The sequence below is a fragment of the Lissotriton vulgaris genome, chromosome 7 (genome assembly GCF_964263255.1).
Source record: "Lissotriton vulgaris chromosome 7, aLisVul1.2, whole genome shotgun sequence".
Lineage (NCBI taxonomy): Eukaryota > Metazoa > Chordata > Amphibia > Caudata > Salamandridae > Lissotriton > Lissotriton vulgaris.
Genome location: NC_141695.1, coordinates 1,323,891,618 through 1,323,917,286, shown reverse-complemented (window position 1 = coordinate 1,323,917,286; position 25,669 = coordinate 1,323,891,618). Strand labels below are relative to the sequence as shown.

The window sequence follows — 25,669 nt, the reverse complement described above, 5'->3', positions numbered from 1 at the left end:
TGTACGTGAGGGGCGTCTGAGGGGCGTTTCAACTGTAATTGTGATTTTGTATTAGGGACAGCACCCTGGGGTGGAGTTAGATCAGATGGCCTGAGGAACCTTAGAGAGCGGATGGGTAGGCAGAGAGGGCACAACTGTGATGCACAGATTTGCAACAGAGACTAAGGGAAAGTGAGTGAACTTCTTTGGGAATCACCACAGCTGACACCTTTTTAGGATAAGATTCTGTTAAGTAGGGATGTCACTTAGTCCAGTGTAGGGACAGTCTAATCAGGATTTTTCTCCCTTTTGTAAATGACGCTCAAGTTACAACTTGTGTCTATTCTTGCAAACCTGCTAATCTTTGAATTAGTCTTTGTGATATTTTTCTGTCGCCTAAGATCGTTTAGAGAATTCATGTTTGTATTGGTGCCAGTATATCTCTTGAACCTTATTTTGAGATGTTTGTATCTCCAGTTATCTTTGGCTTTATAATAAAACTTTAAAACTTATTCGTGGTAAGTGGTTCTTCAGAGTTGTGCAAATTATTGGATTGATTAACCTGGTAGTGGATTGCTTTTTACTCTATGACAGGCAACAAAGGTTCAGTCGACCTAAGTGGGGATTTAGATCTAGAGTAATCAGATCAGAGAGCAAAAATCCCGCCGCCCCAGTTGGTAGCAGAGGATGCTTGCCTTCTAGAGGAAGGTGATCTAGACTAGGTTTAGATTACCCCGAGGCCCCTAGAGATCGAGAGATGACCAGCAGAAGAATCACCTGCCGAAGAAGGTGCTGACGGTGCGAGAGAAACCAGCAGAGTCGGTCGAGAGTGAGTATAATAAGGGTCATGTGTTGTCAGATTGCGGTGTTTTGTGTTGTATTTGTGTTGTAATGTCATGCGGAGTTGAATGCCTGTAGTGTGATTGAGGCAGGGTTGTGAGCGCGCGCAACCTGGTGAAAATCTTAAGTTCAGAGAAGACCTTAAGTGGTTCGGTGTATCGGACATCCAGAGTAATTGTCGACCATTGTGAAGGGGGTCATGAGGTACCATTGATCGCCCGCAGGACCGAGATAGGGGGAACGCAAGAGTGAGTGTATGGGTAACGGACGCTGGTCGGAAGTTATCGTGTGTAAGTAACCTATCAGTTAAGACGACTGTCTGGACGTTCGCGGAAAGACATTTCGTCAGTTAAGGTGACAATTACAGTTAGACGGTGGACGTACAGTCAAGAAAAGTGATCGCTTGGTCGGAAGTAATCATTTTTCAGAGTATGAATGGGACACATGCATGACCGGGAGACGAGCTGAGAAAGGAGGGGAACTGCTGCGAGAGGGAGACGAGTGACGTCAGAGAGAGCCACGCTGGGATAGGCCGGTTGGTGTGAAGCCGCGCTGGGATAGGCCGGTTGACGCGAACCGCGCTGTGATAGGCCGGTTAGCAAGAACTGCGCTGGGATTGGTGGATTGTCATCAGGAAGTAAACGAACGCAGGGAATTAAGGAAAATTGTAGATTTTGAACATGAAGTGTTTTAAATGCCTGAGAGCGATCTTGAAGAGAGAAAGGAGAGAATCTTTTGACGGGGAAGAGGCCCCGCCAGAGGGTACACCAGCTCATTATATGGCTACGAATTCTGGGTTGCATACCATACTGTGGATTTCTAATTGGAATAAGATTACAGACGGGAATGAGGAACTGACTTATCCAAAATACGGAACGTTTAGATTAGAAGTGTTGCACCAGTTAAAAGCAGTTATGTCCTCAATGAGACCTCTGCCCAGACCAACACAGTTTGAAGCCCTTAATGCGTGGATTAGGGCGGCGCATGACAGGAACCAGAACAGGCGTCAAGAAAGAGTGAGACGATCGGTAAGGGCAGTGCAAGACGCCAAATGGGATGAGGAAGATAAGAAATGGAGAGTGCAGACTATTGAAGTAGATAAATTGTACCCAGTGTTAGAAGTTACAGGAGACAAAAGAACACCAGAGGAGGATGATGAGAGCGAGACAGAGGATAGCCTGGTAAATAGGTTGCTGATAGATAGACCGCCTCCGTACAATAGAGGGATGGAAGGTTCTGAGCTCCCAAGGGAAAATAGGGTTGGCATAGGGGAGTATAGACCACTCCCTATAACGGATTGGGAACCCACCAAAGGTGAGGAAACACCTCAACCTAGTCCAGTACAGAGAGTAGTCGGAAGGTTCGTGGTACAAAAGGTGCCAGAAACGGAGCGTGCTAAGTCCTATCAGTTGCCAGATGCCCTTCAAGTACCCGTTACCATAGGTCCCATAGTATCAATTTATGACCCAGAGAAAGCACGAGAGGAGGAACAGGTACGACTAAACAGAGAGAGAGCAGAAATGGAAAGAAGGAACAATATGACCAATTCCCGAAGGCAGTTGCCAGGACCAAGAGATAGGAGCACCCCATTAAATTCAGCAGCGGATCCCATAATAGACCAGGGAGGTCAGAGAGGACCGATGGATCTGAGGGGACCACGGCCGAAGTCCTTTAAGGAGTTGAGGGCTGACCTGAGAGAGTGGGATGCTAACACAGGAACCCAGAGTAACAGGTCAGGAGCGGAAGCTGAATGGGGAAGTAGAAGCGATGGAGCATTGTCTCACTGTGGGGCTAGTGAAAGCGGTCAGGAGTGCGATGGCAAAAGTCAGGAGAGTAGAGGAGCTACACGTCGTTTCCATAGTGGAAATGGACAGGAGCAAGAAGATAGAAGTATAGAGTGTGGAAGGGCGTCTCGTCTCATTCACATTGAGGGAGACCGAAGAACGCAAGAATACAGAGACAGCTTTAAGTGCACTCACCATGCACCTGGCGATAGTAGACAACATTGGGATCGCGGGAACATGAGGAGTTGCGAAGGGTCTTACCATGTGTTGAGTGATACTAGACAGCAAGGGAATTGCGAAAGCATGGGGAACAATGGAGGGTCTTATCATGCATTTAGAGAGACCAAGCAGAATGGGCAGAGTGGGACTGTGGGGAATAGAGCATTGTTTCACCACACACCAAGAGGGGATGGAACTGCGTGGGACCTGGAGAGATGGGAACATGGGAGGACTCCCCATAACTCGCCTGAGCCCAGGCGTAGGGCTCGGAGCTGGGATGAGAGAGATGTCAATGGACTCTCTAGAGATAACACACTGAAAGCTGAGATAAAGGCAAGAAGGCTCGATGTAACCAGTTTAAATCTGATCTGGATGAGATAATAGATGGCACGTTGCCTTTGGAAAGGATTGACATGTACGAGCAAGATGAGGTGCTGTTTATAGCAAAGGATATTACTTGGAAGGCGAGAGCAGTACACGAGAAATTATCTGAATTGGCAGACAAGTATATGGTAGACTTGTCGAGAACAAAGGCATTACAGGGTAACCATAGGTTGCATTATTCAGATCAGGACCTTGATGAGAGGAGGACAATTGGATTAAAAACACACATAAGGGAACTGATCACAGGCATAAGGACATGGAGAGATCTAGATAAATGGGAAGAAAGGTGGTCCGAGAAAGGAACTGTCAGGCGGAGCACAATTGTGATGTCCCCGGAGGGAGGGCTACAGAGGATGGAAGCATACCCTTTGCGAGAAATAGCGAATGGGAGCTATGTGCATGTGCCCTGGAGTAGGGGAGATTTAGCTGCATTTACCAATTCATTTCCTAAGCTGAGAGAAAATCCTGTGGAGTGGTACAAACAGGTAGAGAGGTTTGTAAAAATCTCCAAAGTACTGTGGATTGATCTGAACACCTTATTTGATATTGTGGTCCCAGGAGACTTGTGGACAGCATGCAAGGTTAGTGTCGAATGGCCCACATCAGAACCAGAGACAGATGCCCATACTAATGGACCGTCAGAAAGAGTAATGGAAAAATATGAAAGGGTAATGGCATGGCTGAAAGAGAAGGTGCCACCGCAGGACATAGATTGGGTGAAAATAGACCGAACTAGGCAGGAACCCAAGGAGACAGTCCATGAATATTATGAGCGATTGCTGAAAACGTTCAAACAATACAGTGGACTAGATGTAATGGATCCCAAAGACATAGGACAATTTGTGTCTAAATTCGTTTTGGGATTGAGACCCGATATTTGTTTGATGATTCAGCAACATTTAATTTGCTAGCAAAACAAGCCCTTAGATGAAATTTTGAGATGCGCAAGGTATTGCAGTGATGAAATAGATTCAAAAGCAAAAAAACTTAAGGAGAAGCTGATGTTGGTTCAGATGCAGTCGGCTGGAAAGGGTGGACAGCAGCAACAGGGAACAGGGACCATGGGAAGGAGACCAAATAATCAGAATAGGGACAACGAGGAAAATCCGAGACCTAGGGTAGACCTGGCTACCTTGAAAAAGACGACAAAGTGTCACCAGTGTCACCAGGTGGGACATTGGAAACGCGAGTCCCTATAATCCTGAAAAGGGAGAATTGGAAATGGAGGAGAAAGAAGTTCAGACCATTCCAGTAAAGGGGGTGACAGTACCCAAGGGTAAGGTGGTCAAAGGGGGGACTTTGGCTCCTCGAGCCCAGTTCCCTCAACCACCCAAGATTGCGACAGGGGGAAAGACCTATAGACAGATGCCTCTTTTGGTAGGAGGAGAAGAGTGTTACTATGTTGATCCACTAACTGGACAGCGAGTGAGTAGAGAGGAGGACTGAACTCTTGGGGCAGTTCTAGAAGTAGACCAAAGGGGACCGTTTGTTGAGGCCGAAGTGGCAAGGTGTCCTACGACATTCTTGGTAGATACTGGGGCCACTCGATCCACTCTGAGATCAGCAGTGGGTCCGGACCTGCCAATGTCGGGGGAAACCATTCAAGTGGTAGGAATCGCAAATAGGAGAATGACTAACCCTTTGACGGAACCAGTACTAGTGAGAATAGGAAAATACAGTGATGAACATCAGTTTGTAGTATGCGATTCTAGCCCTGTGTGTCTGTTAGAAAGAGATTTATTGTGCAAACTAAATTACACAATATACTGAACGCCTCAGGGAGTAGAGGTACAGACTAACGACGATGATGCCACCTTTAAGGTTGCAAATTCAAAAGTATGTATAGAACTGTATCCTACCTTGACGTGGAAGAGCTTCCTTGGGACTTAAGGAATACTGTGTCATCTGAAGTGTGGGATTTCACTGGAGAGGAGATAGGACTGATTAAAGGAGTGGAACCAGTGAAAATCATGATAAAACCAAATGTTGAATATCCAAGAAAGCCTCAATACAAATTGACTCCGGAGACGATTGCAGGAATAAAGCCCGTGATCGACTCCATGATTAAGCAGGGAATACTGAAGGAAATCGTGGGTAGTCCATGTAACTCCCCGATTATGGGTTTTCAGAAACCGAGTGGGAAATTCAGAATAGTTCAGGGCCTCCGAAAGATTAATAACATAGTTGTTTCATGTTGTCCAGTGGTACCGAATCCATCAGTGATATTGTTTCAGATACCATTCCAAGCTGAGTGGTTCACAGTGATTGACCTTTGCCAGACCTTCTTTTCAATTCCATTAGATGAGGAGAGCCAATTTCTTTTCCCATTTAAGCTGGAAAATCGCGTATTAACATGGTGTCGTGTCCCAGAGGGGTATACAGAAAGCCCATCGATTTTCAGTCAGCTGCTGAAGAAAAATCTTGAAAGTCTAGTACTGCCACAGAACTCTGTTCTAGTTCAGTACATAGACAACCTACTTGTTGCGTCAGAAACAGAGGAAGCTTGTAAAATAGACACCATCACCTTGCTGAACCATTTAGCTGAGAATGGACACAAGGTGTCTCCGAGAAAATTACAGTACTGTCTGACAGAAGTACAGTACTTGGTCACCGAATTGAAAAAGGGAAACTGAAGGTGTCACCAGACAGGATAGAGGCGATCATGAAAATGAATTCGCCCACGACACAAAGAGAGGTCAGGATGTTCCTAGGAATGGTTGGTTATTGCCAACAGTGGATAGCTAACTTTTCCCTGAAAGCAAAGCCCTTACAAAAACTGACGTACAAGGAGGTGAGTGATCCGGTACCATGGGACAAGGATTGTTTGATGTCATTCCTACAGCTGAGGGAGGACTTGTGTCGTGCTCCTGCTTTGGGAATGCCAGACTACGAAAAACCATTTTTACTTTACTGTTGTGAGAGAGAAGGTTGTGCTTTGTCAGTCCTAGCACAAATTCATGGAAATGCCCGTAGACCAGTAGCATATTTCTCGGCAACTTTAGACCCAGTAGCCGCAGCGTTGCCCGGATGTCTCAAATCCGTTGCTGCAACGGGTGTCAGCATTGAGAGGTGTGAGAGCATAGTGATGGGACACCAATTAGTGGTGTATGTACCTCATTCTGTGCAATTGTTAATGACCAGGACCAAGACGCAGCACTTGACCAATAATAGGCTCACGCGCTACGAGCAAGCTATTCTTGCTGCGGAGAACGTGACCCTTAAGAGGTGCTCTGATTTGAATCCTGCTACTTTGATGACACTCCCTAATGATATAGAAGACGGGGAATGTGAAGATCACGATTGCCTTGATGTGACTGAACTATGCACCAAACCGAGACCAGATATTGTGGATGAGCCGTTGACTGACCCTGATGAAATTTTCTTTGTTGATGGCTCATGTGTAAGAGACAATATTGGTCAGTTGAGAGCAGCTTATGCTATTTGTACCATTACTGGAGTTGTGGAAGCCGCTTGCCTGGAAGGAGTACACTCCGCTCAGGTAGCTGAAATTATTGCATTGACACGTGCCTGTTTAGCAGGTAGCAAAATTTGAGTCACCATTTACACCGATAGCCAATATGGTTTCGGGGTAGTTCATGACTATGGGCAATTGTGGTCTCAAAGAGGTTACATGACCTCCTCAGGTTCACCTATTCGAAATGGGGAATTTGTGCGGCTGTTAGACGCATTACAAGGTCCGGCAGCAATTGCCGTTGTCAAACGTGTAGCCCATACAAAAAATACAGATTTTGTGTCCCAGGGAAACAGATACGCAGATGAGGTCGCACGCTACTGTGCAGAGCAAGGATACTCTTTCACGGAAGTGGAAGTGGGTGGGACACAGGAAAAGACAGAATTGAACATGATGTTAGAAACAGTCGATACTTGGGATGACTTAAAGGGTATGCAAGAGAACGCATCAGATTTTGAGAAAAAGACATGGGAAACTGCAGGTTTGACACACTCACAGTGGCAAAGTTGTTGCTTAGAGAGTTAATACCACGCTTCGGGGTGCCGGCTTCTTTGGAATCAGATAGGGGAACACATTTCAACAGTGAAGTTGTGAAGATGCTCTGCTCTGCATTAAATATTGATCAGAAGTTAGACTGTAGCTATCGACCAGAGGCTTCGGGTATTGTGGAGCAGATTAATGGGACGATAAAGTCCCGAATTGCCAAAGTGTGTTCATCGACATCCTTAAGCTGGCCTGATGCCTTGCCGTTGGTACTCATGAGTATACGTAGCACACCAGACAGGAGAACAGGTCTCTCTCCACATGAGGTTCTAATGGGGAGGGCAATGAGACTGCCATCTGTTCCAACTGCAGCTTTGTTGAATATCACAGATGATCTGATCCTGGACTATTGCAAGGGACTTTCTGATGTCATTCATTCTGTGTCTCTTCAGGTGCGGGCTGCTGAAATTCCATCGTCCAAAGACCTGTGCCACGACCTGTGCCCTGGTGATTGGGTCGTGGTGAAGAAGCACGTCCGGAAGAATTGCCTGGACGTGCGTTGGAGAGGACCCTACCAGATAATCTTGACAATGAATACTGCTGTTAAGTGCGGAGGGCTGCCAAACTGGATACACGCCTCCCATACACGAAGAGTTCCAGCACCCCTGGAAGAGACAGCTCCTCTCACGGATGAAAATCCAGCTGTGGACGAAGAATCAATGGAGGGGACCAGCCAAGCTGTGGGGGTGTCGGAGGAAGCTGGGAGCGTGTCAGATCAAGTGAAAGAAGGACAGGACGACAGTGAAACTGACGTTGCCACAGAAGGAGAAAGTTGCTGTGAGTACGGCTCAGACACTGATCAAGCCGCAAGTGATCAAGAGTCGAGTGTGAGGACAAGAAATAGGAGAACAAGGCGTGGAGAAGCTAGTTGGCCTGAAAGGAAGAAGAGGCCGAGCTTGAAGTCAACTCCAGGAAGAACCCTTGCTCCCATATCCGAAGACTCAGATCTGGACGAAGGTGCACAGAATCAAGAAACGAAGGGTCCAAGAAGATCAAGGAGGGTGCGTGTACCCTGCAGAAGATACGCCACTCCTGAGTGGACCTACCTGGCAGCAGATGTCTTGTGCACGGAGATCCGGGAGGGTGAGGGAAGTGACAGTGACCAGTACTGACCCAATCATAACGTTGGAAGTGGCGTTGTTGGTACCTGGAGTAGAAGCTGAAGGGTTGCTGACACTCACTATTCCCAATCCTCCTTATCGGAGCAGAATAAGAGAACTGGTTTTAAACAGAGTAGAATTTCCGACTTTTGGTACAACGGTATCAGCGCTCGAGGAGACCATTCTTCGCTTAGAACTATTAGAATACGTGATTAGAGCTGCTGGAACCCGGGTGATTGTAGACACCTAAAGACTTTTGTAAATAAACAAGATTGAGAAGATAACCTAGCGCCAAGTGGAAGAAGAAGAAATTTAGGGACTCTTCCATTTAGTTGACGGAGAAGGGCTAGGGTTGTCTGTTGCTATAGTTCAAAGGACTGATTTTTCAAAAGGGATTGTCAGCTTCCAGGTGTAGTTCGAAAAGACTGAACAAGCAAAGAAGACTGTTGAAGGTACAAAGAGAAAAGACTTCGTGTTGAAAAAGAAAACTAAAACTACACTGTCTTGAAATCATGGAGGCAGGCAACCCGAACCGCAAAGCAAAATGCATATTAGGCACACTTTTAGGGGGAGTAATTTTTCTTATAGTTTTAGTAGTTACTGTATCATACATAGTGGGACATGAAAATGAAGCGAAAGCAACAGAGGAAGTAAAGGTTGTGGTAACATCGAAACCTACTACTGCTGGTAAAAAGGGGAACAATGCAGTGAAGGATAAAGCTTTACTAGCAGCAGAAGCTCGTAGGTTGCACGTAGATAATTCACAGGGAAACTAAGTCAAATGCCTATGCTAAGTTACTGTACGAGTACATTGATGCCATGGAGGCAAAGGACTGCTACGTCTGCATGCAATTGCCAGCCTCTGTAGACGAAGGTATTAGGTATCATCATCTTCCATTGACCTATGGAATTACATGTAGTTTATTGCTTAGTATATTTTATGGACGAGATAGCTTTGAGTACCATTTTTCAAATTTTGATGCTGTATTACCAGAAGTCCCGGCTTACAAACATATGAATAAATGGGACTATTATAAGAGTGAGGATCGATTAGGGAAATTTTTCATTCCTTGGAAAACCTTAGATACTTCACATGCCCGAAGAAATAATCTGACCTGCAAGGTATCAGAAATTGAGAAAAAGTTTATAGGGCAGGTGGATGACCGTTACAGGAGGCAGAAGATTCTAAAGGCTTCAGGGCAGTGGAAAACAGATTGGACCGAGGAGGAAAAGTCACACAAAAGGAAGGGTAGTAATGGTCGAATAGCTTTAGATCGAGAACAAAGAGGGAAATTGTGTATATACAGGGGTAAAACCTACTATGAAAATGTGTTCGTGGGAGAAGTAAGTTGTGAACATGCCTTCCAATTAGAATACTACACAAAAGATTTCTTGAAGGGAATGCAGGTGATCCCGAATGTATATTTTGTCTGTGGAAGAAATGCATACGTGAAACTGCCGGATAATTGGTACGGATCATGTTATTTAGAAATAGTCTTCCCCAAAATATATCACGCTAAGGATCTAGAAATCATAGAGGGAAAAACTCAAGCCAGAGGGAGAAGGGATGTAGGCGATGCTGAGGTAGTTGGAGACGTATTTGGTGCTATGTTCCCTCTTCTGGGGTTAATACTGAATGATGTTAAGATCAGGAGATTGGCAACAGTTGTAGATAGATTATCCGCCATTACTGCTAGATCATTAATGCTGGTGGAGGGAGAGATGCAATCGATAAGGGCAATGGTTCTTCAGAACCGACTTGCTCTAGACGTTCTGTTAGCCAAAGAGGGCGGAGTCTGTAAGGCTTTGAAGGTCCAGGAATGTTGCACTTACATTCCAGACAATTCAAAACCTCTTGAGAAGTACATACAGAACATCACTGAAATCCATCAAGAAATTGAGGATCTGTCAAAAGTGAATGTGTGGGAAAAAGTGGGTCACGGAATGGGTAAAGTTGGAGGTGGGTTCGCCAATCTAGGGAAAAACTTCATTTGGTACATACTGAAACCTATCATCATAATAGTGATTTGTGTAATCACATTGTGGGGATTAGTGAGGCTGTACCAATGGTATAAGTCAAATAGGTTGCAAAGATCCATGAGAGAGCAGGAGCAGAGATTAGCTGCGATGCAGGATAACCAATACAGGAGTCTGAGAGCCCTAGAAATGATAAAGCGAGGGAGCAATGCAACTAGTTCTGTTTGATTCAAATCATTCCTTCAGTGATGGTGTTGTGATGGTGATGACCTCTAAAGGTCATCAATGGGGGGAACTGAGAGAGCGCAATTTGAGTAAAATGTAGAAGTGCACCATATTTACAAGCAAGATGCACGAATCTAGTTACAGAATATAAGAGTGTCGAATATATATAGAGAATATACTTATGAGTGTTTAATTAATATAGCATGCATATATCAAGCGTGAGAAACTAATGTAGTGATGTTAGAAATGTTAGAATGCTGTTAGATTCCATGTTATGTGGTTGTTGCAGAAGAGAATGTAATGCTGCCAAACGTAGAAATGTGCAGGCCTCATGGCAATGTATGAAGAACGAAAACGTGCCTTTACATTTTCACATAAGATGGATTACTATTATTCAAAGTATTATTGATCATAGGTTAAAGTTATGTTTTATAGAAGTGTTTCATATGATCAGTGTGTAATAGGTTAGAATACTGTTTTAGGCTAAGAAATAAAGGTTCACAGAGTGCAGGCCTGTTCCATGTAATTTAGTAGGCCTGGAAAGATAAAGTTGTTTCTTTGATCTGCATGTGCTAGTTAAAATCGAGTCTTGTTAAGCATAAATTGCCGACCATGTTCAAAGTTTTACGACTTGAGAGATAAGCTGGAGGTCGGAATTTGGGGCCCAATTCATGGGTGTCTGTTTGCGGGTGTGAGGGGGTTCCAATCAAGAGAGTGATGAATAGAGCTCTGTTCTGGGCGACAGGCACAGGCCTGGAGGAGGCTTCAGGAATTTCCTGGGGGGTACCGGCATGCCGAGAGGAGCCTGAGAAGCAAGGTCAACGCTAACAAGAAGCCCAGAGGAGCATCGGTATGGAAAAAGCCAGAACTGACACCACGTGAGAGGTGTACGTGAGGGGCGTCTCTGAGGGGCTTTTCAACTGTAATTGTGATTTTGTATTAGGGACAGCAGCCTGGGGTGGAGTTAGAGCAGATGGCCTGAGGAACCTTAGAGAGCGGATGGGTAGGCAGAGAGGGCACAACTGTGATGCACAGATTTGCAACAGTGACTAAGGGAAAGTGAGTGAACTTCTTTGGAAGTCACCACAGCTGACACCTTTTTAGGTCTCGTGACCGTTAAGCTGCAAAGCAGCTTCCGGTCAGGAGATCTTATGTTGTGTAGTAAGGCTTCAGAACCCGCCTCCCTGCTCTGTCTCATCACCATTGGCTGGCTTCCTAAACAGAGGCCAGCCATTGGAGGAGAGAGCCGTCCCTCTAAATAAGCCCCGTTTTTTTCGGATTTGGGGGCGTCATTTTTGCTGTTCTTTAGACAGTGACGTTGTCCGTCACTCAGAACAGCAAAACACGCCCCCAATCCGAAATTTTTCAGAAGTTTTTGGCCGCCATTGTTGCCTGTCTACCGCCGAGTCTTGAAGTGCAGAGAGCCTCCTGCGAGCCTGAAGGCAGCACCACAGTGAAGGTGAGCCGTTTTCCTGCCTACCATGGCCTTTGCAAACAGCGCTTGAGCCCCTCCTCGTCCCCCCCCGCCCCCACCCCCCCCCGCCGTTCAGGTCTGCTGCCGTGCGAGCTCCGAGGCCCACATGACACTGTTCCCTTGCTGCTGCTCCCGACTTTTGATCCAGACGTCCCTGTTTCCATGCTGCTCCTCACGGTTTCTTATCATGTGCATCCAGCCTGATCCCGAGTTTCTGTCTATCTCCCCCAACCCCCCCTTCCCTCCTTCGTCTCTCGTCGCACACTACCCCCCCTTCGTCTCTCCTCGCACCCCCCGTTTCCGCTGCTCACCTCCCCCCACTCTCTCCCCACGGAGCTCCCATCTCTCTCGCCTACTTAGTTCACTCCAGCAGTCACGACGCCGTGGAGTACACACCTCAGCCCCAGGACGCAGAGAAGCCCCCCGAGCCCCCATTTTGAACTTGCGCAGAGTAGAGGACAGCACCTCATGCCCTCATGCGGCGTTGTCGCGGGCCGCAACTTTACCTCACCAGCCTGGACTCTGACACTTAGACACAGTAAGTACTGAGGCAGCCTGCTTGCCATTTAGTGCGCTGTTGCTAATTGTCACACTCTGCTCCGGTGCCCGATAGCTGAATTCAGATATCCAAAAGATCAGGAGCCTTCGACGTGATATGTGTCTCAGTGTTCTGTTATTGTCAAACAAATTAATGCGACCTAGCAGACAATGCCTGCCCAGCACCCCCTCGTGGATCCGCGCCCTGCCTGCTGTTTTTTCCGGAAAGGCCTTCGCCCTGCTGACCACGCGTGCGGTGCCTTTATTGGCCAGAGGCAGACAGATGGAAAACTAGCAGGCAGCTTTGATTTTCCTTCCCAATACACTCGCTGCCTGCCTAAGTTGCCGTTTTAGTCCACAGCACCCGGCCCACATGTGCAGCCCGGTATTCAGGAGATCATGGGGCCAGTGACATTCAAGGCAGTGTGGCAGGACAAGGGAGTCTGACTGCTGTAAACAACAAATCGTATAGGTATGTTAGAAGGTACTGGGGATGTGAGTCATGCCACCTCACTTAACAACTAGATAATAATTAGCTGCGGAATTTGGCACATTTCCCAGTTCCAACCGTTTTTTCTTAGCATGTAAGATTCATAGTTCAGTTTCTATTAGAAAAAAAAAACGTAAGCAAAGGATTAGATGATAATCTCACCCCTGGCATGTTCTGGAAAACTTTGGAGCTTTTGAGTTGATAGCGGTGAGATGCTTTCACCAGATCATGGCCTATGCAAACATAGTTTGTGTCTGTTTCCATACTTGCTTTTTTAAAGGGGATATTTGAAACTACACATTTATGAAAACATTACTAGGTCACTTTACACTTACAAGAAGCATCACATATTACCTTTAATTGAATTTTAAATTACAATATGGACCACACCTTTGCTTCTGGAGTGGACAGGAAGACAACACAAACATGAATGTTTCCTAGTGTAATGTAACTGGTGCTCGTTTAAAGCGCTCCAATACCTTAATATCAAGTTGGCATATTGCCATTTTGCCGACTTTTGACCCAGATGTCCCTGTTCCCTTGCTGCTGTTCCGGACTTTTGACCCAGACGTCCCTGTTTCCTTGCTGCTCCTCGCTGTTTCTTACCATTAGCATACAGCCTGATCCCGAGTTTCTGTCTCTCTCCCCCCCTTCCCTCTGCCCGCAGCTCTCCGTCTCTCGTCGCACCCCCCGACCCCCTTCGTCTCTCCTCTGCCCCCCTTCCTTCTGCCCGCAGCTCTCCTTGGTCCCAAAAGTTACATGCAGCGTTTTAAACTCTTTTGCTGGCTGCTGTATTCTGTGAACTGTACACCATGACGCCCAGAGCTTAATTTTAGCCGGTGGCTAGAGACGCTCATTTTTGTAGACCAGGGCATTTTTTATCGTCAGACTTTGGTTGGTCTAAGCTGGAAAGGCAGAAAAGGTGGAAGACAAGGATGAAGAGAAAGATAAGCAAAAGGTGACAAAGGGAGACACATTGGCGAAAATACTGCAAGATTAAGATAAAGAGACAGGGAGTGTAGGGTGGTGTAAAAAAAGGCTTGCTTTAAGTGGAATCAACTTAATCGGCAACCCTGGCATTTGGCAACAACACGCCTCTAAGAAAACTTTGAGCCTCTGCACTTTTGTTTAGACAAATTCCATGCTAATTTGTTCCTGCATTATTATTTACGTTTGAACTTTGAGCTTTTGTATAGCATTGCAAATAATGTGTGTTTTTTGCAGATTAAACAGACTCATGGCAGTTATCCAGCCAATAAATATTCATTAACTATCAGAGCTTTGTAGCTGGCTAGATGTGTGCCAGGTTGAGGTAATATGTGCTTACATAATAACAAAATAAGGTAAGACGTGGTAAAAGTGAATACAATTACTTAGATTGGCAGGTCTCCCACCCCAGCACTCTAACACTAATCCTAGGACTGTATGTGTAAAGTTAACGCTGCACCTGAGATCACCTATTATGCTGTGCAGGTGCAGAGCTGCGAGTGCAGGTGCAGAGTGGTGTGTGCTGTTGAGTGCAGTGTGTGAGTGTGTGCAGAGTGGTGTGTGCTGTTGAGTGCAGAGTGTGAGTGTGTGCAGAGTAGTGAGTGCAGGTGCAGAGCTGCGAGTGCAGGTGCAGAGTGTTGTGTGCTGTTGAGTGCAGAGCTGCGAGTGCAGGTGCAGAGTGGTGTGTGCTGTTGAGTGCAGAGTGCGAGTGTGTGCAGAGTGCTGTGTGCTGTTGAGTGCAGAGTGCGAGTGTGTGAAGAGTGGTGTGTGCTGTTGAGTGCAAAGTGTGAGTGTGTACCGAGTAGTGAGTGCAGGTGCAAAGCAGTGAGTGCAGGTGCAGAGTAGTGAGTGCAGGTGCAGAGTAGTGAGTGTGTACAGAGTAGTGTGTACAGAGTAGTGAGTGCAGGTGCAGAGTGCTGTGTATTGGCAATGTAAATGACATTTATTTATGATTTAAAGAAAAAAAAAAGAAATGTCATGAGCAATGCCAATAGCTCTACCTTTAATGATGCTGAGACCATTGCATTGTAAATGCTTGTTAGGATAAGATTCTGTTAAGTAGGGATGTCACTTAGTCTAGTGTAGGGACAGTCTAATCTGGATTTTTCTCCCTTTTGTAAATGACGCTCAAGTTACAACTTGTGTCTATTCTTGCAAACCTGCTGATCTTTGAATTAGTCTTTGTGATATTTTTCTGTCGCCTAAGATTGTTTAGAGAATTCAGGTTTGTATTGGTGCCAGTATATCTCTTGAACCTTATTTTGAGATGTTTGTATCTCCAGTTATCTTTGGCTTTATAATAAAACTTTAAAACTTATTCGTGGTAAGTGGTTCTTCAGAGTTGTGCAAATTATTGGATTGATTAATCTGGTAGTGGATTGCTTTTTACTCTATGACAGGCAACAAAGGTTCAGTCGACCTAAGTGGGGATTTAGATCTAGAGTAATCAGATCAGAGAGCAAAAATCCCGCCGTCCCACTTCCAATAACTTTGAAATAATACAAAGTGTTTATAAAACCAAAAATAAATGTGCCCTACCCAGGACCCCAAAATCCCTTAGGCGATCAAAGGCAAAGAGAGATGCATTTAGAGTAAGGGAGATAAGAGAAATGGTTTTATCCAGAAATAGGCAGTAGATAGGGGGAAAGTTCACTTTCCCAAGGGGCTCCTTTAGAAGGTGTAGGCCCTGAGTAATTGCAAGAAAGAAAGAAAGAAAGAAAGAAAGAAAGAAAGAACGAACGAAAGAACAATAGTGGCAAATGCTGAATGCAGGGATGAAAAAGAGTCTGCAGGAGAAATCAGCCAGGGGCTGTCTAGTGGTGTTAAGGCATGAGGGGGTATTAAGACTATGCATCCTGATATTCTTAGCTTTTGAGCAAAACTTTGGTCCCCGGGGCTTATTGTTTTACAAATTAAGCACTGAACCAACTGCTTCCCATATTTCCTAGCATGGTATTCAGACTGCAAGCACTCAACATACACCAGTCATCTGAACATCAATTGGGTCACACAGACTTCTTGGCAGCACAAAACAAGTAAAAACTGACAGATCTGCTAGGACACAGAAGGCCGATCCCTCTCAAGCTTTCATAAACACGTGAGTTTTACCTTTTACCCATCAGAATGGGCACATTTAGGATTGCCAATATAGATGCAGCAGGAAAAGCGAGAAAACCATGAAAACATTTCTGCTGTATTATTAGCATTACACATTTGGAAATCACATTACAAATGATCACTGGTATTGCCCAAGGAATGCCGTTTATTTTAAAATATGGCAATTAAAGGAACATATCATTAAAATATTCATTTTTTTGGGGGTCCCAAATGTATTTTAAGGAATGGAGAATCTAAGGGGCATAGGGGGGATTTCAATGCACATACAAACTGGGAAACATAAACCCCAACCTTGTACCAGGCTGCTTACCATTATGATTTAGCCTCAGGACAGATTTCCATTGCCCTGCTTGGCAGCGCTCTGACACTTCAAAGCCACTCACCTGGCAAGAGTCTTTTCCTCCAGCCTCATAGCCAGCGCACATCATGTCACTGAGGATTATGGGTTGGCCTGAGCTCACACCTGAACCGATATGGTAGAGGTCATCACATGTGGATCTGTCAATGATTGGGACCTTCACTTCCTGCAGAGTCTGGGGCGATGGCAGAGGAACTGTAGAAATAGTAATTGACAATTTGTTTTTGACGATGCAGAACAGGCTCAGATAATCATTTAACTTGTCCTGACGTGTACTGATCAGCGTGAATGAGATAATTCACCTCCGTGAGCAACGAACATAATTTATTAAGTCAGATTTAGTGTATTCAAAATCCAGATATAAGCAACTTTAGATGTACACCAAAACTAGAATTAGTGCTTCCTTAAAGAGAAAACACCTATTCTCAAAAAGACTAAGCAACTTCATGCATTCTAAGCCAGCATGCCTGCAACTTCTGTCACTCCATCTTCATCGGGAGTCAGTACATCTGAGAAGGTGGTTGGAATCTAGAATGGATACCTTGACTTTTGAATAGATTTGAACAATGAAAATATAAGATGCAGATCTAAGTCCATATTTAATTACAAGACAATGAGAGGAATGAGATCTATTATAGAATTGCCCATCAAAGACCACTTGACTCTGAAAGTTAAGGCCGCATATGTGACCCATATTCCTGGTTAACTGAATTTGGTCAGCGAGAATGGTAAGTCAAATTGATAATAAAAATCCAGCAAATGTATCCCGCCGCTTACTCCTTTATTGTAGTTTGTAGAACTACCCATTTCATACTAGTGCAGACCGGTAGATCATCATGATGAACTCTTGCATCGCCATCCCGTCTTAGTTTCTATACTACTGTTGTTTTGAGGATCCAAGAACTAATGACTTCACTCTTTATCCTTCTCCCTTTAAAACAGTTCTTGCCACCCTTGATAAATGTACTACAGTATTGTTTGACCTAATTTCCTTCAAAGGAGACTCATGATATGAAAGAATTCCCAGTTGTTTTGTGGCCTCCGATAAGCTGACAGGAGCGGTACGTGCAGGTAAGAGTGGTGGGGATTCGACCGGTGATGAGGAGGGAACATTAAATAAATACATTTGTCCCTCATGGTCGTCTGTCGAATACCCCCCCCCCCCCCCCCCCCCCCACCGCCCACCGCTCTTACCTGCACAGGCCGCTCCTGCAAGCTGAATGTTAAAGAGTGAACGTATTACAAGTTCCACCCTAAAATACCCAGATTTCTGTGTCAACAGCAGCCTCAAAGATGCATTTAGTGCCCTTAATACATTACAACTACATTAGTCTGACAAATATTGCTTACTATGCACTGTTAAGCGAAATGTGCCCCATATGTAATTAGGCCCCACATACTTCAGCCTCACCATTCCTTTATATCCCCATAAAAGATTGCCAAGTGTTTATACTCCCAACCTAGGGAGAAATCACTTTGCCGGAATGGACCAAATGAAGTCAAATAAAAGCACATGAAATTTCAATGCAAGCATAAAAAAATGCAGTTGCTTTCTTCCTTCTACAAATCCTCATAGAACGAAGAGTGTCTATACCCACAAACAAACAATGTTTGTTTTGTGAAAAGGATAACAATATTTTGATCCCACCACTGAATTTAAGAGCCTTCATTGTGAATACAGTTTGTCCAGCTCCCTGTAGTGTGTGCACTGACCAGATGAGTCAGTCAGTCAGTCAGTCAAAAAGCTTTATTATCGGGTAAAAACCATAAAAGCACATGTATACAAAAAGTTATTGAATAGAAACATTGACCAGATGACTTTTTCACTGCCATTATTCAGTCTCAGGGGGGCACGCATGGCTTCATTAAAGGAGGAGAAGAGTAAGGTGGTTTTTATCTCTCCTCAGTAGTTATCATGATTTTACTTCTCGCTTGTTAGGGTGTCTACAGGATGCCATCGACTGGCTATCATGTGGTTTTCCTGGCATACTTCCATAGTGAATTTGAGCCGATGGTAGACCATGAAACTGTGGTGCATCTTCCAGAAATGTCCCCTGGAAAATCACTGTCCTCTCGGGTTTCCATGGGAATCCCTCAAACATTCCCAGTCCTGAGGTTCAGCACTACTCGTGGGCAGGCAGAGGGACTTTGGGAGGAATGGGCTTAGCCCAGGCTTCTTTATTAAGGGTGTCCATCTTGCATAGACACAGCTGATTATCAATGTAAACCTCCCATTTGATTTGTTCCACCCCAGGGCCAGCACAAGTATAGTCCAAGGAAGCCGGGTCCTACTACAGTCAACATTCCTGATGAAAGGCCTTGCTCTCCGGCTGGCCTGGGCCTGGCTTTACTCCTTTCAGATTGGGCAGATTAGGACTACTATGTAAATCTAATATCCCCAGAAGAAGGAGGTTGCTTTCTAAGGGGGGAATGGTAGCCATTGGTTAAGTCTTCGTGGATGCTTCATAGATTCTTCAATGACTAGATGGAGGCTGTTTAGATCTACTGGTTGGGTAAAGACAGAAATGCTCAAGCTCTGCTAGCCATTCTGAGGAGGAAGAGCTTGAAGGAGTCTGTGCATCTCTCTTCTCCAGCCCCACCCTTTTCTCAGGAAGGGCAGACTAAAGAGTCAGTAGACCCTCTCCTGAAAGCTTATCCTCTCTGCAGCAGTCTGAAGCCTTAGAAACCAACTCTAGCTACTACAAACCTATTCTAGATTCACAGCACTGGCTACCTCTCAAACTCTAAACACATAGCTGCCAACAGATAGCCAACTTAGACTGTTAATGGTCAGTTTCCTCTCCCCGGATAGGAGCTCCTAAAAAATAAATGAAGACCCATGAGTATGGGTTCGAATGACAGAAATTAACATCCCTGCAACACCCAAAGGCTGCATTGTAATGTATGGGAAGTTACACACCAAACCAGTCTGCAGTGTAACTTTGCTCTAAGAAAAAGACAACTGTTGCTTATGTCTTAACATTGCTAACACCAAAAAAGCAATTACATGGTCATCTACGAACACACTCACTGTCAGAGCCAATGGTTCCCCAGCCGGTGACCCAGCAGTTTAAACCAGATGGGAATGTGACCGACAAGGCTGGCAGGCAGATGGGCAGGATGAAATCAGTGAAGGCCACTGTGTTCGTCAGCTCCAGCAGCAGGATGTCCCCAGGGCCTCCTTCAGAACTGTAGAGCGAATTGACGATGATCTGCTTGACTGTAGAGCACTGCGAGTTAGGGTTGGAGTTCGAAAGCTGGTACATTCCCAGGCAGACCGTGTAGGAGGACTGGGCATAGTTCCTACATGAAAGATAAGATTTAGCCAGCATGGTGGAGAGAAGCAAATATCACATCAATTATTAATAAAACACTACTAACAATGTGAAGTGAAGATCTGGGTCATTTGGGAATCTGGTCAAATGACAATAGTTGAGCACTAGAGGTGTGGTTTGACATGTGTATGCTGCACATTTCTTCAGCTGGTTAATAAAATCTACAACCACATATTTCCATACACCCATCCTGCTATGGTGTCGTCTTCCCACCTGGTGCACATGCACTCCGTGTCATTTCTAGATTAGGATTCAATTTTGGTGGAGTTAGTTATTCATTACAGAGTACTGAATCTCATTACATAGTTGTGCTATTTACAGATTTTACATACCTAAGATTTACAGCTTAGCAAACAGATTTGTTTAACCCTCTTTTCCCTCTGTTTTTTTAATTTCCCTTCCCTCTACCTTCTTTTACCTAAGTGCTCATTGTTTCTCCTACCCACCACCCTCTCATATCTTCATATCTCCACCCATGGTTCTACCCTTCCGTCCTAGTTTTTTCTCATAAGTGCCACTTGGAACAACCATTTATAGAGCTGGAAGACAGACAGTACTGATGTCCTCCTAGATGTAAATGCCATCATCTTTTTATTTCTATGACATAAGAAAGTCATTCTTACGTTCAAGGTCATAAAAAATAAAGGAGGGCTTTAATGAAGGCTTACCTGCCTCCCAACCTTTATTCCAAATAGAAATTAAAAACAGACTGTATGAAAAGTAAGGGGGCCTCCAAATCAGTCCGTCTTTCATTGCCTTTCCGGCTTTAATGTGCCTATACCGAATCCGTTAGCAATTAAACCTACAACTATTGACTTTGGCAATCCTCATTGCCTCGTGCGCCAACACCAGCAATATGCCAGAGGCAAGGCTTGCCCTTATTTTCACGTGTCCCCCCTACACAATAATGAGAGAAATACCGGACGACATTGTGTGGACGCAAAAGGTGCGTCCAAGCGGTGCTGATTATAGAAGGACGTTTACTCGCTTCATAAAATTGGATAAAAGATGGTCCAGCAAATTTACTTTTTGAAAATTGATACTTTTCTTATAGCAACTGTAGGAAATGACCATCTTTTGTTTGATGGCCCCTCAGATTTCTTATCCTATTGGTTTTACTGGTTTTGGAACTCTGTTCACCCCTGCTATCCAATAGTAAAGTGACGGTGCTCCCCCTTTTAACATGGTCAAATTGCAAAGCCATTAACTGGAATATTTAACTTGCCTATAAGTCCCTAGTATGTGGTACAAAATGCATCCAAGGCCTAAATGTTAAATACAACTAGTGCACTGCAACATCTACAATACTGGCAGTGCGCACATGCTTAGCTCTATCCATGTAGCCTGTGACAATGCAAAATATGCACTGAGACTTGTCAAAATAAACCCCTTTTAACAAGTCAAACCGTTCATCTTAATGATTAGGCCACCCGTATGTAGACCTCATAGTGCAGATGGCAGGTGCATGGCATTTAAAAGTAGTACATACATAAATGTAGTGTTAACTAACCCCGGGCGGGTAACTACACTCCGCCAGCGTAGTTTACATAGTTTTGCCTACTCCGCTTTCCGTTGCGAATGCAGTTTAGGCAAAACTACAAATACTTGGCAGAGCGTAGTTACCCAGCCCCTCCATCCTCCCAAACTGATTAAAAGTATTTAAAAAGGCACTTACCTGCTGTGGCTGCCACCTCCTCACCATGGCCGCTCTCCTTCCTCCTCCTCCTCGCGGTCCTTCTTCAGTGATAACTCATATGTTGTATGTCTTGCGAGTGCGCATGCACAAGACGTACAACGTAAGGGTTATTTAAGAAGAACGACAGCGAGGAGGAGGAAGGAGAGCGGCCATGGCAGACAATATAAGTAAAAGCCAGTGCGCACCGACAGATACATTAAAACAGACACAGTGACTCACAGCGATACACACAGACAACAAGACTGGAAAAGCATGGCTGCTGATGAGATTGCTTAAGGGATGCTTTTAATTAAAGTCGCCGTCACTTGGGTTTGCTCTGCCTGTGATGCACACACACCTTTTGTTACACACGAGGAGCAGCTCTACCAAGAGTGCAGGGTGAAGAGAGCGTAGTGTAATACAGCTGTAGCAGCGCCAAATCAGCATGTACATGTGTGCTTGGAACCCCAAAGCTGCGTGTGTGCTTGGAGGGTGGGAGGAGGGCTCCTAACGTCAAGCAAAAAGAGGGAAAGACCAAATTAAAAAGAAACCGCGATGGAAGGAAAATGATGCATTCGTACTAATTGTACTTGCAACAGTTATAAATGTTTTTAGATACCCTTCCTGATGCCCCTTGGCGATGTCTGTGCTGTAGAAGATTAGAGCCCACATCCGTCGGTAAGCAACCCAGTGGGCAACTGACCACCGTGAATGTGATCTGAGGCGGAGTGGGTGCCCGGGCCTCTTGCTGCCTAACTTGATGCACTCGGAAAAGGTGGGGGAAGGGAACCAATGCATTTGTGCTCGAAAGGTGGGAGGGTGAAAGCAACACATAAAGGACTGCGTTTGTGCTTGGAGTGTTGGAGGAGGGCTCCTAACGTAAAGCAGAAAGAGGGAAAGACAAAATTAATAAAAAGAAGCAGCGATGGAAGGGAAATGCTGCATACTATATTCACTTGCAACAATTATTCCTCCCCAAAAAACAAGCGCTCGTGTGAAAGCCTACAAAAAGATGCCGGCCCAGAGCAAATCTAAAGAAACGAAGCCAGGAGCAATTACGTGCGCTGCTGAATGTAAACAAGCAAAATCGGCCGCAAAATTAAACAAGCGCGCTCTGGAGAAGCCTCACGGTTTATTCAAGAGCCTGGTGGGGGGGCGGATTGTGAGCAAGTGGGAGGGAATGGGCCAAGCGCTCGCTGGAGAAGCATCATGGTTGGCGCTGGAAAGGGTGAAGAGCCACTGAAAGCTCTTGAAAAAAATGCCCGTGGGGAGAATGCGTGTGATTGTGTTCACATGAACTGTACTAAATCCGAAATGGTTCAGGAGCTTGTTTTGTCTACTATACTCTCGTCTATTTATCCCTGTGGGATAGAATAGTCGAGACCTAAAAATTGTTTAAAGAACTGAATAATGTAACTAACCCTTACACTTGCACATCCATTATTCCTGCTTCACAATCCCTATGAGATTTACTTGCAGATCACTTTGATGGGACATATATTAAGAAAATGTAATGCAATTTTCCCAATTTAACATCACTACCGGTTACTTCTCAACACAAACGTTCCTTTACCTCCACCCCCCCCACCCCAAATTTGTCTACACTCAGGGAGTATGAGTCTAACACTCCGAGGAAAGTGTTGAAAATGCTCATTACATTTAAATCAGGTGGTCCTTCCGACCCTTGTCAACCTTAATTTTGCCTTCCAATACATCCTTGTTTAATCTTTCTTTCAATTCAACAACAAAGCCTTTGGAATGGAAAGCAGCACAAGTTTCTTCCACTTCGAAAAAGCCTAATGCAGACTCCGAGCTTGCCAATTATCGGCCTATTTCGCTCCTTCCTTTACTAGGTAAGATTTCGGAGGCTCTTGTGAATAAACTCTACTCTTACCTAGATGAAGACCTCCTACTAGATTCCTTGCAATCAAATTTAAGGGTCTTTCACAGTGCAGAGCTGCATTGGTGGCTGTTCGACTCCATCAGACTATTTCTAGATGCCCACCTACTGACGATGCTAGTTTTACTCAATTGACAGCCGCATTAAATAGAGTCTCATTCCATCTTGGTGCAAAGACTATGAGCTAGGCGTCAACAGGAAAGCCCTGAACTGGCTTAAAGATCTCTTGGATAATAGGACCCAAGTGGTTTCACAGAACTCGTTCAAATCTTGGATCATGATCCTTCCCAAGGGGGTTCATCAAGGACACTTCTAAGAGCCCTACTTTTTTAACATCTATGCGGTACAGCTTGCCCAATTAATTAAATCTTGCAGCTTTGAAATAATTTCATATGCAGATGACACTCAATGAATCTATTCTTTTAGGTGCAATCCAGAAAATGCCAAAATTAGGTTTACTGGCTGCATGAGGAAAGCTGCCACCTGGAGAACTTCAAACAGTTTACAGCTCAACAGAGATCCGAAAGAGATTCTGCTGTTTGGCAGGGCTCAGGCCCTTAGTCGGGCGACTAGTGGCCTCTTGAGTTATGCTCTGCCACTTATCCCAGGAGGGGAGTTAAAAATCTTGGCATCCTGGTGGATGAGAATCCTTCCAAAAGAGTACAGATGGTGTCAGCATGTGGCGCATGCTTTGGTATTTGCATGCTCAAAAAGTTTTTTCAGTGGCTCTTGCAAAGATCAAAGACACTCTCTTTCAAGTTCTTATAGTGAACCACCTGGACCACGGAAATACCCTAGTAGTTGCTGTCAATGAGTCGCTTTTCTCTAATTTGCAAGTTGTTCAAAGTAAGGCTGCATGCCTGGTCTGTCAGCTTCCTTCTGGTTCCCCATTGGTTGCCACACAAAGTTCTTCATTGGCTTCCAGTGAGAAAACGGTCTCTTTTCAAGCTTCGTCTTGTTCATAAAACTGGTTGGCTAAGGTCCAGTCTACCTCTCAGGGAAACTTTCCTGTTATTATCCTGTTTGACATCTTAGATTAAACTGTGGTTATGCCCACGCCGCATCTGTACTGCAGAAGGACATTCTCCTATTTAGCTCCTAATCACTGGAATACAATTCCTCTTTATAATTACTCCTGCTTAGATTTCAACATATAAAAAAAAAAACTTTATAGACCTGGCTATTCTTTTTGGCTGTCTAGCTTAGAGCTGATTATAGATAGCGTTAATGCTTGCTGTGTCGTACCTTGGCCTTTAATGAGGATAGCTTGGAGATACCTGAAAATGTTATTAGGTACCCATTCTTGGATACAGTATAGGAGGTATGTCCTACTGATTTTCCCCGCACATCAAAATATTGATCGATAAATGAATGGATGAGAGTGCTTGTCGATTTTAAGTATCATAATGTGGTTTTATTTGATCTTTGGCTGGCATGAGCTGTATGACTTGGGAGTGCTTACCTTCCTTATTTTTCCTTATCCTCATGGTGTATAGTTAGCTTGGAGAAGTGGTTTACCCGTTTGATCGCTCCAGTGCCCATTCCAGTAAGGTTGGTATCCAAAGACACCCTGAAATTCACAATTTCCCAAAGTGTTATACTGTTTTTCTTTTGCTGCTGCTGTCAATACCCCCATAGTTTCTATTCTAGTTGTTATTTTTGTTCACTGTCAACAATTTAAAGTAATTTCTGAAAGAACGCAGGTCCAGATTTCCAGTAGGTCTCTGGTGTTATGTCCTCCATTCAGTTCTGCTTTCTTCTCCAAGCACTGTTGATTGTACCATTCATACACTTGTCTTTTGGTTTTGAGGTGTAGATGCTGGTCAGTGAAGAAATATCGTGCTTCTTTTCCACCCTCTGACATGCCGTCAGCACTCTTCCTCCGTGAGCAGCAGCTACTGGACATACTGTCTTAAAGACCATTCAAACCATGTGATTTATCTCAAGCTGAATCTATTTTTCTTGATTCCATTTAATTGCTCTTTGCTTATTGGCTAGGTCTAACTCAGTTGTCTTTACTATTGATTCCACACAAAGCAGATTACAATGCGACAGCTATGTATTCAGACAGGTTAGTGAGGATTTGTGGTCATTTTCTGTCCAGGGCACTTTCGTGATATCCACAATATAAGAGCTAGACTTCTAGATCAATTAGAATGTAATGTGTTGGGCTTGATATTTTCACAGCTCTTAACACATTCCTTGGCAGAGCATCTGATTTTTGTAAGGCCATTCAAAAATCTAAGGCCACAGACGGCCATCACGTACACAA

The 25,669-nt window shown here is 44.7% G+C and overlaps 1 protein-coding gene across 1 annotated transcript in view; it reads right to left on the bottom strand.

The window, feature by feature from the left end:
- LOC147703604 (serine protease 33-like) overlaps positions 1 to 25,669 on the bottom strand; it is an 82,362-nt gene that overhangs the window by 5,178 nt on the left and 51,515 nt on the right. Inside the window, exons 4-5 of the mRNA XM_086931940.1 lie at positions 19,519 to 19,790; positions 16,513 to 16,682 (exon numbers count right to left, since the gene is read on the bottom strand). Of these exons, the coding sequence (XP_086788066.1) occupies positions 16,513 to 16,682; positions 19,519 to 19,790 (442 nt within the window). The remainder of the gene's footprint in view (positions 1 to 16,512; positions 16,683 to 19,518; positions 19,791 to 25,669) is intronic.